Consider the following 17,436-nt stretch of genomic DNA (forward strand, 5'->3'; position numbering starts at 1 on the left):
TCATATGTGTGACTAGGTAACCCTCCTAAACTGTAAATCAGTCATTTCTCCCAATAGATGTCAAAGAAAAGCTCTCACACGCACACACAGCAAGGATGGAGTTAAAAAGTGCGGTTCTTAAAGACACAGAGAGCAGGCAATGGCATTACCATAATCTCTAGGCCGTGCCGAGTTCAACGAGATATCCCGCTTGACCGTAGCTTGCTCGGTCTAAGCGCAGCGACCATTAGAAAATTAGGCCCAAAATTAAGCCTGCCCCACAACGTCATTTGCTTTTGGGTGACAGAGAGTGAACCGTTAGGGTGAGAAGCACAATTCGACCTCAGGTACGTTCCTAAGGTCCTCCCGATCCGTGCAAGCCTAACCTTGACCGTGTGGCATTAACCCTTAATAGATAAAAGAAGGTGTTTACTTCAAAGAGTTTGCATTGACTTCTCTCCCCATAGGAATACATTGCCTGCACCCCTAAATTCAACCTGAAGCCTATATGGGTTATGAATGCCGTATGAACCTGTCTTTGGTAACAGTCCATCAGGCCAGTATGAGGTCTACCTGTGTTGATTCTGAGCTTCCTGGATCAACCGGAAGTGGTTAAAATCACCCTAAAAGTGTTTTTCCATTACCTGCCTGCAGTTTGATAGACATAGTGCATTCAACCCTGTGTAAATCAGTCAATTCTTAATGTAAGGACTTAAAACTCAGGATTCTGTAACAGCATACCCCAGTGAGGATATGTGTTGACTTATAGCTTCCTGTGCCAACCGGAAGTGCCATAATTGGTGTCTCAGGGGATGTTTCGAGGGTTAAAAAGTCAGATCTGTCCAAAACTTCATATGTGTGATTAGGCAACCCCCATGAACTGTAAATCAGTCATTTTTTCCATAAAATTTCAAAGGAAAACTAAATCACACAGACACACAACTTGGAAGGAGGGACGTATTGGGGTTTGTAGAGACAAACAGTGCCTCCAATAGTTAGCTTTGTTCGAGCTAAAAAAGAACCGTCAGACCTAGAGTTCCGAAACTTTAGAAACCTGTTCTAGACCTCAGGTCGATAGTGCGTGGTGAGTTACGTGGCTCTAGACGGTTCTCGGACCGAGAAACAGCTTCGTACATTTGCAATGACTTCAATTCATTTTGACCATTACGAAAATGGCGACATTTAGAAATGTCTCAGAGACACAAGACTAGGTGCATTGCGACCGTCTCGGCCCATATAGACAGACCCCAACGTTTCGGTCCGATAGCTCATTCAAGGACCCCGTAGCAAGTCATGGAAAAAAAGTGGATTTTCAGCACCAATTAGGGTTTTGCTCGGACGCCAAATGACCGATCGAGCCGAAACTTGGGATTCGGGGTCGCCTCAGCTAGGCCTACACATAACATAAGAAATGGACCCGCAGCTAGAACGTAACTACGTGTTTTATGTTTTTTTTATGGTTTGAACATAAGACGTTGTGAATTTTGGGCCAGCTCTGAAGTATGTGATAGTTGGCTACTAAACGAGTTGGAAAAAGTGGGTTTAGTGTCAGTTTGTATCAATTTGTTGTCAGAATGATATCTAATTGACTGATGGACGGTGACTTGCTGGTGACTCTTGTCCATTTGCAATATGTTTAAACAGTGAGGTACCATCACCAAAAGTGACATTCTGAAATCAACCCTAACGAGCCATTGAGATGAACCAGAATCACTGCCCAGCCATCCCGAGTTCATCGGGCCAGTCAATTTCACATTCCTGCATGGTTTTTATAGCATGAGAAATTTGTGATGGTACCTGCCCATTGAACCATATTGCAAATGCACAGTGACTTTGCAAAAGTGAGAAAACATAAACAAATGGACATGATGAAATCAACACAACGAGTGATGGAAAGGTACAACTATCACTGCTCGGCCACCCTGTGTTCATCAGGCCAGTCAATTTAGCATTTTTGAGCATGTCAAATTTCATATGGTAATTGTCCATTGAACCATATTGCTTCTGGTCAGCGGGGGTGGCACCGGATCCTCATCTCTCCCAAGTGGTCATTCTCTCTTTCTCCCCTTACCCATCTGTCTATTGCCTCCTTTGAATTCCATGCTGTCACAGTTACCAGCCCTTTCAAGCTTAACATCCTTATCATTTATCGCCCTCCAGGTTCCCTCGGAGAGTTCATCAATGAGCTTGATGCCTTGATAAGCTCCTTTGCTGAGGACGGCTCACCTCTCACAGTTCTGGGCGACTTTAACCTCCCCACGTCTACCTTTGACTCATTCCTCTCTGCCTCCTTCTTTCCACTCCTCTCCTCTTTTGACCTCACCCTCTCACCTTCCCCCCCTACTCACAAGGCAGGCAATACGCTCGACCTCATCTTTACTAGATGCTGTTCTTCCACTAACCTCATTGCAACTCCCCTCCAAGTCTCCGACCACTACCTTGTATCCTTTTCCCTCTCGCTCTCGCTCTGCCTCCTCAACCCTCCTCTCCTCCCTTTCTGCATCCCTTGATTCTCTATGTCCCCTATCCTCCAGGCCGGCTCGGTCCTCCCGCTCCGTGGCTCGACGACTCATTGCGAGCTCACAGAACAAGGCTCCGGGCAGCCGAGCGGAAATGGAGGAAAACTCGCCTCCCTGCGGACCTGGCATCCTTTCACTCCCTCCTCTCTACATTTTCCTCTTCTGTCTCTGCTGCTAAAGCCACTTTCTTCCACTCTAAATTCCAAGCATCTGCGTCTAACCCTAGGAAGCTCTTTGCCACCTTCTCCTCCCTCCTGAATCCTCCCCCTCCTCCCTCTCTGCAGATGACTTCGTCAACCATTTTGAAAAGAAGGCCGACGACATCCGATCCTCGTTTGCTAAGTCAAACGACACCGCTGGTTCTGCTCACACTGCCCTACCCTGTGCTCTGACCTCTTTCTCCCCTCTCTCTCCAGATGAAATCTCACGTCTTGTGACGGCCGGCCGCCCAACAACCTGCCCGCTTGACCCTATCCCCTCCTCTCTTCTCCAGACCATTTCCGGAGACCTTCTCCCTTACCTCACCTCGCTCATCAACTCATCCCTGACCGCTGGCTACGTCCCTTCCGTCTTCAAGAGAGCGAGAGTTGCACCCCTTCTGAAAAAACCTACACTCGATCCCTCCGATGTCAACAACTACAGACCAGTATCCCTTCTTTCTTTTCTCTCCAAAACTCTTGAACGTGCTGTCCTTGGCCAGCTCTCCGCTATCTCTCTCAGAATGACCTTCTTGATCCAAATCAGTCAGGTTTCAAGACTAGTCACTCAACTGAGACTGCTCTTCTCTGTATCACGGAGGCCCTCCGCACTGCTAAAGCTAACTCTCTCTCCTCTGCTCTCATCCTTCTAGACCTATCGGCTGCCTTCGATACTGTGAACCATCAGATCCTCCTCTCCACCCTCTCCGAGTTGGGCATCTCCGGCGCGGCCCACGCTTGGATTGCGTCCTACCTGACAGGTCGCTCCTACCAGGTGGCGTGGCGAGAATCTGTCTCCTCACCACGCGCTCTCACCACTGGCGTCCCCAGGGCTCTGTTCTAGGCCCTCTCCTATTCTCGCTATACACCAAGTCACTTGGCTCTGTCATAACCTCACATGGTCTCTCCTATCATTGCTATGCAGACGACACACAATTAATCTTCTCCTTTCCCCCTTCTGATGACCAGGTGGCGAATCGCATCTCTGCATGTCTGGCAGACATATCAGTGTGGATGACGGATCACCACCTCAAGCTGAACCTCGGCAAGACGGAGCTGCTCTTCCTCCCGGGGAAGGACTGCCCGTTCCATGATCTCGCCATCACGGTTGACAACTCCATTGTGTCCTCCTCCCAGAGCGCTAAGAACCTTGGCGTGATCCTGGACAACACGCTGTCGTTATCAACTAACATCAAGGCGGTGGCCCGTTCCTGTAGGTTCATGCTCTACAACATCCGCAGAGTACGACCCTGCCTCACACAGGAAGCGGCGCAGGTCCTAATCCAGGCACTTGTCATCTCCCGTCTGGATTACTGCAACTCGCTGTTGGCTGGGCTCCCTGCCTGTGCCATTAAACCCCTACAACTCATCCAGAACGCCGCAGCCCGTCTGGTGTTCAACCTTCCCAAGTTCTCTCACGTCACCCCGCTCCTCCGCTCCCTCCACTGGCTTCCAGTTGAAGCTCGCATCCGCTACAAGACCATGGTGCTTGCCTACGGAGCTGTGAGGGGAACGGCACCTCAGTACCTCCAGGCTCTGATCAGGCCCTACACCCAAACAAGGGCACTGCGTTCATCCACCTCTGGCCTGCTCGCCTCCCTACCACTGAGGAAGTACAGTTCCCGCTCAGCCCAGTCAAAACTGTTCGCTGCTCTGGCCCCCCAATGGTGGAACAAACTCCCTCACGACGCCAGGACAGCGGAGTCAATCACCACCTTCCGGAGACACCTGAAACCCCACCTCTTTAAGGAATACCTAGGATAGGATAAAGTAATCCTTTTCACCCCCCTCCCTTAAAAGATTTAGATGCACTATTGTAAAGTGGCTGTTCCACTGGATGTCATAAGGTGAACGCACCAATTTGTAAGTCGCTCTGGATAAGAGCGTCTGCTAAATGACTTAAATGTAAATATAAATATTGCAAATGCACGCGCACTTGCAATATGATTCTATAGTGAAAAAACATCACCTAATGGACATTCTGAAATCAACCCTAACGAGCGATTGAGATGAACCAGAATCACTGCTCGGCCATCCTGTGTTCATCAGACCAGTCAATTTAACATTTTTGAGCATTTCAAATTTCATATGGTAATTGTCCATTGAACCATATTGCAAATGCACGCGCACTTGCAATATGATTCTATAGTGAAAAAACATCACCTAATGGACATGATGAAATAAACACAACGAGTGATGGAAATGTACAACTATCACTGCTCGGCCATCCTGTGTTCATCAGACCAGTCAATTTTGCATTCCTGCAGGATTTTTATAGCATGACAAAATCGTGATGGTACATGCCCATTGAACCATATTGCAAATGCACAGTGACTTTGCAAAAGTGAGAAAACATAAACAAATGGACATGATGAAATCAACACAACGAGTGATGGAAATGTACAACTATCACTGCTCAGCCATCCTGTGTTCATCAGACCAGTCAATTTAACATTTTTGAGCATGTCAAATTTCATATGGCATTTGGCCCCCAAAAAAAGTGAATTTTGACTTCCTATGAAATCATATTGTAAATGGACAAATCATATTCCTTATGCACAAGTAAAAAGAAAAATATATATATATGATATTAAAATACAAGTAAAGTATGTTGATACAGTTCTTATACGTGTGTAATTGACACAAAATTTGAAAGAATTTCGAAAAACGGTCCAGAAAGCACTTTTTGTGTGAAGTTTTTTACAAAATTTTGACATTTTTGACTTTTGACTTCCTATGAAATCATATTGAAATTGGACAAAACATATTACTTATGCGCATGTAAAAAAAAAAAAAAAAATTATGATAATAAAATTGGACAAAAGTATATTCATATACAGTTCTTACACATGTGTAATTGTCAAAAAAATTGAAAGAATTTCGAAAAACGGTCCAGAAAGCACTTTTTTAAGGGGTGATAAGTTTTTTACAAAAAAATCATTTTTTCAAAATTTTGCTTTTGGACGTTGACTTGGGTTACATATCCAATATGAAAAACCACGGTGGAGCGGATTCGCCACCTGTTGAATTTTTAAAGTGTTACAATTGGCAATAGCCATATGGCATTTGCAATATGCTTTGCATGAATCAACGCCGAATTGGGTGGTATTGGACAATGTGTATATGGTTTGGCCACTGCCAATATGTTGCCATTCATTTTTGTCCAATACAGGGGGGTCTTCCCTTACAGTATTTAGAACCTGTTTTGAGGATTCTACTCTAAAGGAGGGGCTCATAAGGGCTGTTTGAGTGAGTACCCTGGCAGAGTGCCACAGCCTCGGTCTGGCACGCTCACGTGAAAGGTAGCTACGTTCTACTTCATTTGTACAGACAAAGGAATTGTCCGGTTAGAACATTAATGAAGTTTTATGTTAAAAACATCTTAAAGATTGATTCCATTCTTAGGTTGGCATTTTTCTACGGGCTGTAACAGAACTTTTTTAACTTTTCGCCCGACGTTCGGCGTGACCTGAACGCGCTTTTGGATTTGTTTACCAAATGCCCTAACAAAAGAAGATATTTGGACATAACTGATGGACATTATCGAACAAATCAAACATTTATGGTGGAACTGGGATTCCTGGGAGTGCATTCTGTTAAAGATCATCAAAGGTAAGTGAATATTTAAAATGCTATTTCTGAGTAATGTTGACTACCCAATATGGCGGGTATCTTTTTGGCTGCTTTGTTGTCTTAAAGGCTGTACTCAGATTTTGCATGCTTTGCTTTCTCCGTAAAGTTTTTTTGAAATCTGACACAGCGGTTGCATTAAGGAGAAGTTTATCTTTAAGTTCCATGTATAATAGTCATATCTTTATCAATATTTATTATGAGTATTTCTGTATGATGTGGCTCTCTGCAATATCACCGCAATGTAAACTTAGATTTTTTTATATAAATATGAACTTCATCAAACTAAACATACATGTATTGTGTAACATGAAGTCCTATGAGTGTCATCTGATGAAGAGCATCAAAGGTTAGTGATTAATTTTATCTATATTTCTGCTTTTTGTTACTACTCTCTTTGGCTGGTGGTGGCTTGGTGGTGAGCTAACAATCGTTTGTGGTGATTTTGCTGTAAATCCTTTTTGAAATCAGACACTGTGGCTGGATTAACGAGAACGTTATCTTTAAAATGGTGTAAAATACGTGTATGCTTGAGGAATTTTAATTATGAGGTTTTTGTTGATTTGAATTTGGCGCCCTGCACTTTCACTTGCTGTTGCGGGGGGGGTTCCGCTAGCGGTCCTAGACAGGTTAACAAAGTCAAAGATGGCTGTGCCCATTGCATACCTTAAGGGAACATTTTGACATTCGCCATATGGTTAGTGAGAACGTCCACATTGCAAATGTAAGGAAAACAATATGGATGTTTGGAGTTAGCGTGTCCTAGTTAATTGGCTTTCACAAGGGCGTATGGAGTGAGGAGACTGTGTGTTAGATTTGGAGAAATTGAGAGAAAGTGTTGAAGGGATAGTTCACCCAAATTGCAAAATGATATACTGGTTACTTTACGCTGTAAGGTAATCTATGACAACAATCCATGCTTTGGTTTAGTTTCCCTCTCACTGTTTCCTAATGCTAATGTTTTAGCATTTGTGGCACAAATCCCATTAATGTCATGGGACCAATATTAGCATTTTTCCTGCATCCAAATCTTGTCCAAATCTTTCAAAAGTATCTCAGTGTTGTGAAGCTCAACAAAGTCACTTATAGATTATTTGAACATGATGTGTGAAAAATGCTAATATCGGTCCCATGACTTGAATGAAAGGAAAAAATGATCCCTTTAATGTGTAACGTGGTAGCGTCAAATGCAGTTTATATTTTGTCGAAGAAGCTTAGCTGGGAGTGTGTGTGTGTGATCAGGCTCAGACTAGGCTGTGTTGATTGACTGGGTCAGGACAGGCCACATCTGTGACCCATGTCTAAAAAGTCTCATCTTACTCCTTAACCATGGCCAATTTTTTATTTATTTTACTAGGCAAGTCAGTTAAGAACAAATTCTTATTTTCAATGACGGCCTAGGAACAGTGGGTTAACTGCCTGTTCTGGGGCAGAATGACAGATTTGTACCTTGTCAGCTCGGGGATTTGATCTTGCAACCTTCCGTTTACTAGTCCAATGCTCTAACCACTAGGCTACCCTGCCGCCCCAATGACCTGAACCCAACCCTAACCCAATCCTAAACATGATCTTGGTCCCTGACCGTGACTCCACCAACCACCATTATGCAAGCTGCAAGCCAAAACTCCAACCCAACTGACCCTAAACCCTAAACCATTGCCCTGAAACCCCTATATTTGCCCAGTCACCCTTAAATTCAGTCTGAGTTGCCCTCTGGGTGATTCTAGTTGGTTGTATCTGTCACTGCCCAGGAGAGGAGAGGATGACCTCACCAAACACCAAACCATCTAAATCTACTGGCCATCATAATTAGTACAACATTCAAAAAAGTATTTTACACACATCATATGTGTCCATTACAATCAATGCAAGAATCGGAATGCATGATTTGTCACCAGTACTTGAAAATGTGAATAAAACAGTAAATATATTATTCTCCATTAAAAAAAATATTTGATTTATTTCACCTTTATTTAACCAGGTAAGCTAGTTGAGAACAAGTTCTAATTTGCAACTGCAACCTGGCCAAGAGAAAGCATAGCAGTTCGACACATACAACAACACAGAGTTACACGTGGAATACAGTAGAAAAAAAGGGAAAAAAAACACACAAAAAAAAAGGGAGTTAAGGCAATAAATAGGCCATGGTGGCGAAGTAATTACAATATGACAATTAAACACTGGAATGGTAGATGTGCAAAAGATGGATGTGCAAGTAGAGATACTGTGGTGCAAAAGGAGCAAAATAAATAAATACAGTATGGTAATGAGGTAGATAGATGGGCTGTATACAGATGGGCTATGAACAGTTGCAATGAAGCTCGTCTGGAGGTTAGTTAACACAGTGTCCAAAGAAGGGCCAGAAGTATACAGAATGGTGTCGTCTACGTAGAGGTGGATTAGAGAACCACCAGCAGCAACAGCGACATCATTAATGTATACAGAGAAGAGCGTCGGCCCGAGAATTGAACCCTGTGACACCCCCATAGAGAATGCCAGAGGTCCGGACAACAGGCCCTCCGATTTGACACACTGAGCTCTATCAGAGAAGTAGTTGGTGAACCAGGCGAGGCAATCATTTGAGAAACCAAGGCTGTTGAGTCTGCTTTCATAGACCTTGGTAGGCATGGTATCATAGATATAGGTCTGTAGCAGTTTGGGTCTAGAGTGTCTCCCCCTTTGAAGAGGGGGATGACCGCGGCAGCTTTCCAATCTTTGGGAATCTCAGACGATACGAAAGAGAGGTTGAACAGGCTAGTAATAGGGGTTGCAACAATTTCGGCAGATCATTTAAGAAAGAGAGGGTCCAGATTGTCTTGCCCGGCTGATTTGTAAGGGTCCAGATTTTGCAGCTCTTTCAGAACATCAGCTATCTGGATATGGGTGAAGGAGAAATGGTGGGGGCTTGGGCGGGTTTCTGTGGAGGGTGCCGGGAAAGTTGACCGGGGGAGGGTTAGCCAGGTGGAAAGCATGACCAGCCGTAGAGAAATGCTTATTGAAATTCTCAATTATAGTGAATTTGTCAGTTGTATCAGTGTTTCCTAGCCTCAGAGCAGTGGGTAGCTGGCATGAGGTGCTCTTATTCTCCATGGACCTTACAGTGTCCCAGAACCTTTTGGAGTTTGTACTGCAGGATGCACATTTCTGTTTAAAAATGCTAGCCTTAGCTTTCCTAACTTCCCTGAAAAGTTGCATATCACGGGGGGCTATTCAATGCTAATGCAAAACGCCACAGGATGTTTTTGTGCTGGTCAAGGGCAGACAGGTCTGGAGTCAACCAAGGGCTTTATCTATTCCTGTTTTTTTTATGGGGCATGCCTATTTAAGATGGTGAGGAAGGCAATTTTAAAGAATAACCAGGCATCCTCTACTGTCGGGATGAGGTCAATGTTGTTCCAGGATACCCCGGCCAGGTCAATTAGAAAGGCCTGCTCGCAGAAGTGTTTTAGGGAGCGTTTGACAGTGATGAGGGGTGGTCGTTTGCTCGCAGACCCATTACGGATGCAGGCAATGAGGCAGTGATCGTTGAGATCTTGGTTGAAAACAGCAGAGGTGTATTTGGAGGGTGAGTTAGTTAGGATGATATCTATGAGGGTGCCAATGTTTACGGATTTAGGGTTATATCTGGTTGGTATCTGAGACCATTGGTAGCTGAGACCGTCTGCCTCCGCCTGAATAAACACAGTACACAGTATCAGTTCCTTAGACAGTGCTCTACAAGTCTCTCACCTGTGTATCCTGTCCTATTGGCTTTGGACACTGTAGGCCCGGTTGACATTTTGCTGTGCTGGGTTAACAGCCATCTGGATTACGCACTGAAGAGTCTGTAGGTGGATTGAGACTGGAGAAGTCAGGGAGATGTGTGGCTGTGGGCCAATACAGAAACATGGTTCAAGTGTGAAGTATGTTTCTTAGCAGTGTTAAAGCAGATTGAATGTGTGAGCTGAATAAGTGAAGTGTATGTGGTCTCAGAGTTTGCAATGCTGTGGTTATTTATGAGTGGAGAGTGTTTTTGTCTGTGTGTGTGTGCGTATTCAGTGTGTGTTTCATGGTGGGTTGGCAGGGTGATGCCAGGGAGCATGTCAGGCATACTGTCCTTCTCACATGACTGATGATGGGATATCCTTCGAAACACTTTGATGTAGGTGAGAACTGACCTCTCTCCCCCTTCTTTTCTCTCTCTCGCTCTCTCTCTCTTTCTCTTTCTTTCTTTATCTCTCTCTCGCTTTTTCTCATTCCTATTCAACGTGCTTTATTGGCATGAAATATACTCTGTAATAGTATTCCAAAACCATACCTTTTAAGTCAAAAATAGAATTGCATGAATTCACATACTGTACATTGTTTCTAAAAACAAATGTTTTTCTCTCTCTCTTTAGGATTACCTTGAGTGTATCAGTAACCAGTCTCGTCTAGCACTGAGCTCAGAGGATAGAGGATCTCTATTCGGGAACATCCGCGACATCTACCACTTCAACAGGTAAATAGCAATCACCTACTTCAAAGAGGTAAACATTCATACCACTCAAATAACTTCAAAGAGGTAAACACTCATACCTAAAACAAATATAGTGTGCAGTCTCCAAAGCATCTACTGAATGAATGAAGATGGTTTGTGTCACCTGTAAAGATGAGGGGGGGTGCTGTAAGCTGTATCTATATATACTACATGGCCAAAGGCATGTGGGTATATACCCCTTCAATTTAGTTGATTTGGCTATTTCAGCCACACCCGTTGCTGACAGTTGTATAAAGTTGAGCACACCGCCTTGCAATCTCCATAGACAAACATTGACAGTAGAGTGGCACGTATTGAAGAGCTGATTGACCTTAAACGTGGTACCGTCATAGGATGTCACCTTTCCATCAAGTCAGTTCATGAAATTTCTGCCCTGCTAGAGCTGGTCAACTGTAATTGCTGTTATTGTGAAGTGGAAATGTCACGGGTCTACCGCGAAGTGGTAGGAGACACAAGCTCACAGAACGGGACTGCCGAGTGCTGAAACGCGTAGCGAGTACAAATTGTCTGTTCTCGGTTGCAACACTCACTACTGAGTTCCAAACTGCCTCTGGAAGCAACATCAGCACAGGAACTGTTCACCAAAAGCTTAATGAAATGGGTTTCTATAGCCGAGCAAGATCACCATGCTCATTCTCTGGAGTGATGAATCACACTTCACCATATGGCAGTACAACATATCTGGGTTTGGCAGATGCCAGGAGAATGCTACCTGCCCAAATGCATAGTGCCAACTGTAAAGTTTGATGGAGGAAAAATAATAATCTGGGGCTGTTTTTCATGGTTCAGGCTAGCCCCCCTTAGTTAGCCGCTTTCACAAAGATACATAGCAATACAGGGACAATGACATCATGCCCTACTCATGTAACTATAGCTGTCTTGTATTTGTCATATGCACAACTACAGAATATCAAAAAGAGTATAGCTAATAAGAAAATAAAAAAGCTAAATATAGGGTCAATATACAATGTGCAGGGATACTGGAGTATTTTAGGTAGATACAGTATGTACATGTAGGCAGGGATTAGAAGAAAGTGTGCATGCCTGCGTGTGTGTGGTTGAGGTTGTGATATCCTGAAGTGATTTTGTTTTTCAGAGATCTGCTACATGATCTGGAGAAATGTAATTCAGACCCTGTGGCCATCGCAGAGTGCTTTGTATCAAAGGTAAGAGACTCTCTCTTTCTCTATTCCTCTTTCTTTCTATCTCTTGCTTACCTTCTTGTTGAAACCTGTCTGAACAGGCGGTTGGGAACCAATAAACATGCACATATACACACTGGCCGTGTCCGAATACTACATTTGTAAGGGTTTTCTTGTGGTGAAGTAGAGGCGGACCAAAACGCAGCGTGGTTATATTGATTCGTTTAATAAAAAAAGATAAATCAAATCAAATCAAATCAAATTTATTTATATAGCCCTTCGTACATCAGCTGATATCTCAAAGTGCTGTACAGAAACCCAGCCTAAAACCCCAAACAGCAAACAATGCAGGTGTAAAAGCACGGTGGCTAGGAAAAAAACCTAGGAAGAAACCTAGAGAGGAACCAGGCTATGTGGGGTGGCCAGTCCTCTTCTGGCTGTGCCGGGTAGAGATTATAACAGAACATGACCAAGATGTTCAAATGTTCATAAATGACCAGCATGGTCGAATAATAATAAGGCAGAACAGTTGAAACTGGAGCAGCAGCACAGTCAGGTGGACTGGGGACAGCAAGGAGTCATCATGTCAGGTAGTCCTGGGGCACGGTCCTAGGGCTCAGGTCCTCCGAGAGAGAGAGAAAGAAAGAGAGAATTAGAGAGAGCATATGTGGGGTGGCCAGTCCTCTTCTGGCTGTGCCGGGTGGAGATTATAACAGAACGTGGCCAAGATGTTCAAATGTTCATAAATGACCAGCATGGTTGAATAATAATAAGGCAGAACAGTTGAAACTGGAGCAGCAGCATGGCCAGGTGGACTGGGGACAGCAAGGAGTCATCATGTCAGGTAGTCCTGGGACATGGTCCTAGGGCCCAGGCCAGTTGAAACTGGAGCAGCAGCATGGCCAGGTGGACTGGGGACAGCAAGGAGTCATCATGTCAGGTAGTCCTGGGGCATGGTCCTAGGGCTCAGGTCCTCCGAGAGAGAGAAAGAAAGAGAGAAGGAGAGAATTAGAGAACGCACACTTAGATTCACACAGGACACCGAATAGGACAGGAGAAGTACTCCAGATATAACAAACTGACCCTAGCCCCCCACATAAACTAATGCAGCATAAATAATGGAGGCTGAGACAGGAGGGGTCAGGAGACACTGTGGCCCCATCCGAGGACACCCCGGACAGGGCCAAACAGGAAGGATATAACCCCACCCACTTTGCCAAAGCACAGCCCCCACACCACTAGAGGGATATCTTCAACCACCAACTTACCATCCTGAGACAAGGCCGAGTATAGCCCACAAAGATCTCCGCCACGGCACAACCCAAGGGGGGCGCCAACCCAGACAGGCCGACCACAACAGTGAATCAACCCACCCAGGTGACACACCCCCCCAGGGACGGCATGAGAGAGCCCCAGTAAGCCAGTGACTCAGCCCCGTAACAGGGTAGAGGCAGAGAATCCCAGTGGAAAGAGGGGAATCGGCCAGGCAGAGACAGCAAGGGCGGTTCGTTGCTCCAGAGCCTTTCCGTTCACCTTCCCACTCCTGGGCCAGACTACACTCAATCATATGACCCACTGAAGAGATGAGTCTTCAGTAAAGACTTAAAGGTTGAGACCGAGTTTGCGTCTCTGACATGGGTAGGCAGACCGTTCCATAAAAATGGAGCTCTATAGGAGAAAGCCCTGCCTCCAGCTGTTTGCTTAGAAATTCTAGGGACAATTAGGAGGCCTGCGTCTTGTGACCGTAGCGTACGTGTAGGTATGTACGGCAGGACCAAATCAGAGAGATAGGTAGGAGCAAGCCCATGTAATGCTTTGTAGGTTAGCAGTAAAACCTTGAAATCAGCCCTTGCTTTGACAGGAAGCCAGTGTAGAGAGGCTAGCACTGGAGTAATATGATCAAATTTTTTGGTTCTAGTCAGGATTCTAGCAGCCGTATTCAGCACTAACTGAAGTTTATTTAGTGCTTTATCCGGGTAGCCGGAAAATAGAGCATTGCAGTAGTCTAACCTAGAAGTGACAAAAGCATGGATTAATTTTTCTGCATCATTTTTGGACAGAAAGTTTCTGATAAACACGAACACTACAAAACAATAAACGTGGAAAACCAAAAACAGCCCTATCTGGTGCATAAACACAGAGACAGGAACAATCACCCACAAACACACAGTGAAACCCAGGCTACCTAAGTATGATTCTCAATCAGAGACAACTAATGACACCTGCCTCTGATTGAGAACCATACTAGGCCGAAACATAGAAAAACAAACAGACTGCCCACCCAACTCACGCCCTGACCATAATAAATAAATACAAAACAAAGGAAAAAAAGGTCAGAACGTGACAGTACCCCCCCCAAAGGTGCGGACTCCAGCCGCAAAACCTTAACCTATAGGGGAGGGTCTGGGTGGGCGTCTGTCCGCGGTGGTGGCTCTGGCGCGGGACGCGGACCCCACTTCACCATTGTCTTAGTCCGCCTTATTGTCTGCTTCCGTGGCCTCATAACCACGGCGACCCCTCTAAATGACCCCACTGGACTGAGGGGAAGCTCGGGACAGAGGGGCGGAAGCTCGGGACAGAGGGGCGGAAGCTCGGGACAGACGGGCGGAAGCTCGGGACAGAGGGGCGGAAGCTCGGGACAGAGGGGCGGAAGCTCTGGACAGAGGGGCGGAAGCTCTGGACAGAGGGTCGGGAGCTCTGGACAGAGGGGCGGGGGCTCTGGACAGAGGGGCGGGGGCTCTGGGCTGAGGGGCGGGGCTGAGGGGCGGGGCTCTGGGCTGAGGGGCGGGGCTCTTGGCTGAGGGGCTCTGGCGGCTCTGGGCTGAGGGGCTCTGGCGGCCCCTGGCTGACTGGCGGCACTGGCGGCCCCTGGCTGACTCGCGGCACTGGCGGCCCCTGGCTGACTGGCGGCACTGGCGGCCCCTGGCTGACTGGCGGCAATGGCGGCCTCTGGCTGACTGGCGGCCCCTGGCTGACTGGCGGCACTGGCGGCGCTGGGCAGACGGGCGGCTCAGGCGGCGCTGGGCAGACGGGCGGCTCAGGCGGCGCTGGGCAGACGGGCGGCTCCGGCAACGCTGGAGAGGAAGGCTCCAACAGCGCTGGACTGAGTAGCTCTGGCGCCTCTGGACTGAGGGGCGGGAGCTCTGGTAGCGCCGAACAGGCGGGAGACTCCGGCTGCACTGGAGAGGAGGAAGGCTCTGGCAGCGCTGGAGAGGCGGGAGACTCCGACAGCGCTGGAGAGAAGGAAGGCTCCGGCAGCGCAGGAGAGGCGGGAGCCTCTGTAAGGATGAGCCGGAGAGACAGCCTGGTGCGGGGGGCTGCCACTGGAGGGCTGGTGCGTGGAGGTGGTGACGGATAGACCGGACCGTGCAGGCGCACTGGAGCTCTTGAGCACCGAGCCTGCCCAACCTTACCCGGTTGAATGGTCCCGGTCGCCCTGCCAATGCGGCGAGGTGGAATAGCCCGTACTGGGCTATGCAGGCGAACCGGGGACACCGTGCGCAAGGCTGGTGCCATGTAAGCCGGCCCAAGGAGACGCACTGGAGACCAGATGCGTAGAGCCGGCTTCATGGCACTTGGCTCGATGCCCACTCTAGTCCGGCCGATACGCGGAGCTGGAATGTACCGCACCGGGCTATGCACCCGCACTGGGGACACCGTGCGCTTCACAGCATAACACGGTGCCTGCCCGGTCTCTCCAGACCCCCGGTAAGCACAGGAAGTTGGCGCAGGTCTCCTACCTGGTTTCACCACACTTCCTGTGTGCCTCCCCCCAAGACATTTTTGGGGCTGACTCTCGGGCTTCCATCCACGCCGCCGTGCTGCCTCCTCATACCAGCGCCTCTCTGCCTTCGCCGCCTCCAGCTCTTCTTTGGGGTGGCGATATTCTCCAGGCTGTGCCCAGGGTCCTTTACCTGCCAATTCTTCCTCCCATGTCCATTCCTCCAAATAGTGCAGCCTCTCCCACTGCTGCTGCTGCTGCTCCTGCTGTTGCTGCCTCTGTTGCTTCTCCTGCTGCTGCTTTTGCTGTTGCCCATTACCACGCCGCTTGGTCCTGTTGTGGTGGGTGATTCTGTATGTTAGTGGCTTGGGTCAGCACAGGTCTCATTTGTAGCTTCACGGTCGTCATTGGTTTATTGTTTTTTGTTACTCTTTTGTATAGTGTTGCAGTGTTCAGTGTTCTCTTTATTAAAATTCACTATGAACACATACCACGCCGCATATTGGTCCTCTGATCCTTCTCGCCTTTCCTCTTCAGATGAAGAGGAGGAAGACCGTAACAACATTCTTAAACCGCACACTCATTTCGGAATTTGATCTATCCACACATTTCCCGTGTCCCATGATGCCTTGTGGGAATTATGGGTGTTATTTCCGGTTCTCAGTAAACAAACGTTTTCTTCATTCATTCATTCATGAAGAGCTTGCCAAACTAATAATGATGTGGGAACACAACCTGATGGAGATCAAAAAGGGTAATATTAGCCTACCTTTATCCTCCGTAATTGATGGTTGGGAAGATAACGTGAAGAAGTGACCTCGTATCATGTACGGTAGCATATTTACTTACTTTGTTGAATCTGTAGCTTGCGATGGTAAGGTGATAAGCAACTTAAAAAGTTCGGAGGCGTACCAATACCTACACAGTAACAAAGTTGTTCGGGTGTTATTGAAGGATGTTGGAGACTACCTTCTCTACCTAAAAGCAGACATAGAGCCGAGTCAGAGCCTGCACGCATCTCATCACAAGGTGTGGGTACTAGCATCAACGACAGGTGTCATACAGACAGCGGGTTTCTCATGTATTCCAGGGGCAGGATGCTCTTGTAGTCATGCTGCAGCAATTCTGTGGAAGGTTAGTAAGTAATGACCAAAAATTACATGAAAGTGCAGGACAACGGGTACTCCAGCAGAGGTTTGGGAAACACTGGGTTAGATAATAACTAAAAATATTTTCTTCAATGTAGGTTGAGAGTGCAGTCAGGCAAGGCAAAACAGGAATGACATGCACTGATGTGCAAAGGAAGTGGAACTCCGGTGTGAGGAAAAATGTAGGGCTGAGGAAGGGGAAACACATACATTTTAAACACCACAGACCCCACCACACATATTCAGGCCTGTCAACGTCATCACAGGACGATTCCACAACCTCCCCCCAACTTTTTAGGAACCATGCAGAGTTCACAAGCCACATAAGCACCACTATTTCGGCTCCAGACAAATGGTATTTTTCAGCTAAGTTACAGAGCAAATGTAGAAAGCAGCAGCAAGGCAGGCCTAAGTCAACATGATTCAGCCCACACGAACACACGGTGTCACACTGAACAAGCACAACACTAACCTGTAGGAAGTGCACAATGTTTTATGAGGCCTACATCAAATTATCCCCGTACAAGCAGCTACATCGATTGAAGAAACCAAGATCCAAAGTACTTCACAACTATGGCGTC

At 46.7% G+C, this 17,436-nt stretch overlaps 1 protein-coding gene across 1 annotated transcript in view; it reads left to right on the top strand.

The window, feature by feature from the left end:
• The window catches only part of LOC115125236 (pleckstrin homology domain-containing family G member 1-like), a 148,541-nt gene that overhangs the window by 63,768 nt on the left and 67,337 nt on the right, over positions 1 to 17,436 (top strand). The window contains 2 exon segments of the mRNA XM_065008926.1: positions 10,705 to 10,805; positions 11,941 to 12,010. Of these exon segments, the coding sequence (XP_064864998.1) occupies positions 10,705 to 10,805; positions 11,941 to 12,010 (171 nt within the window).

Source organism: Oncorhynchus nerka, linkage group LG24 (assembly GCF_034236695.1).
Source record: "Oncorhynchus nerka isolate Pitt River linkage group LG24, Oner_Uvic_2.0, whole genome shotgun sequence".
In the NCBI taxonomy this organism is placed as follows: Eukaryota; Metazoa; Chordata; class Actinopteri; order Salmoniformes; family Salmonidae; genus Oncorhynchus; species Oncorhynchus nerka.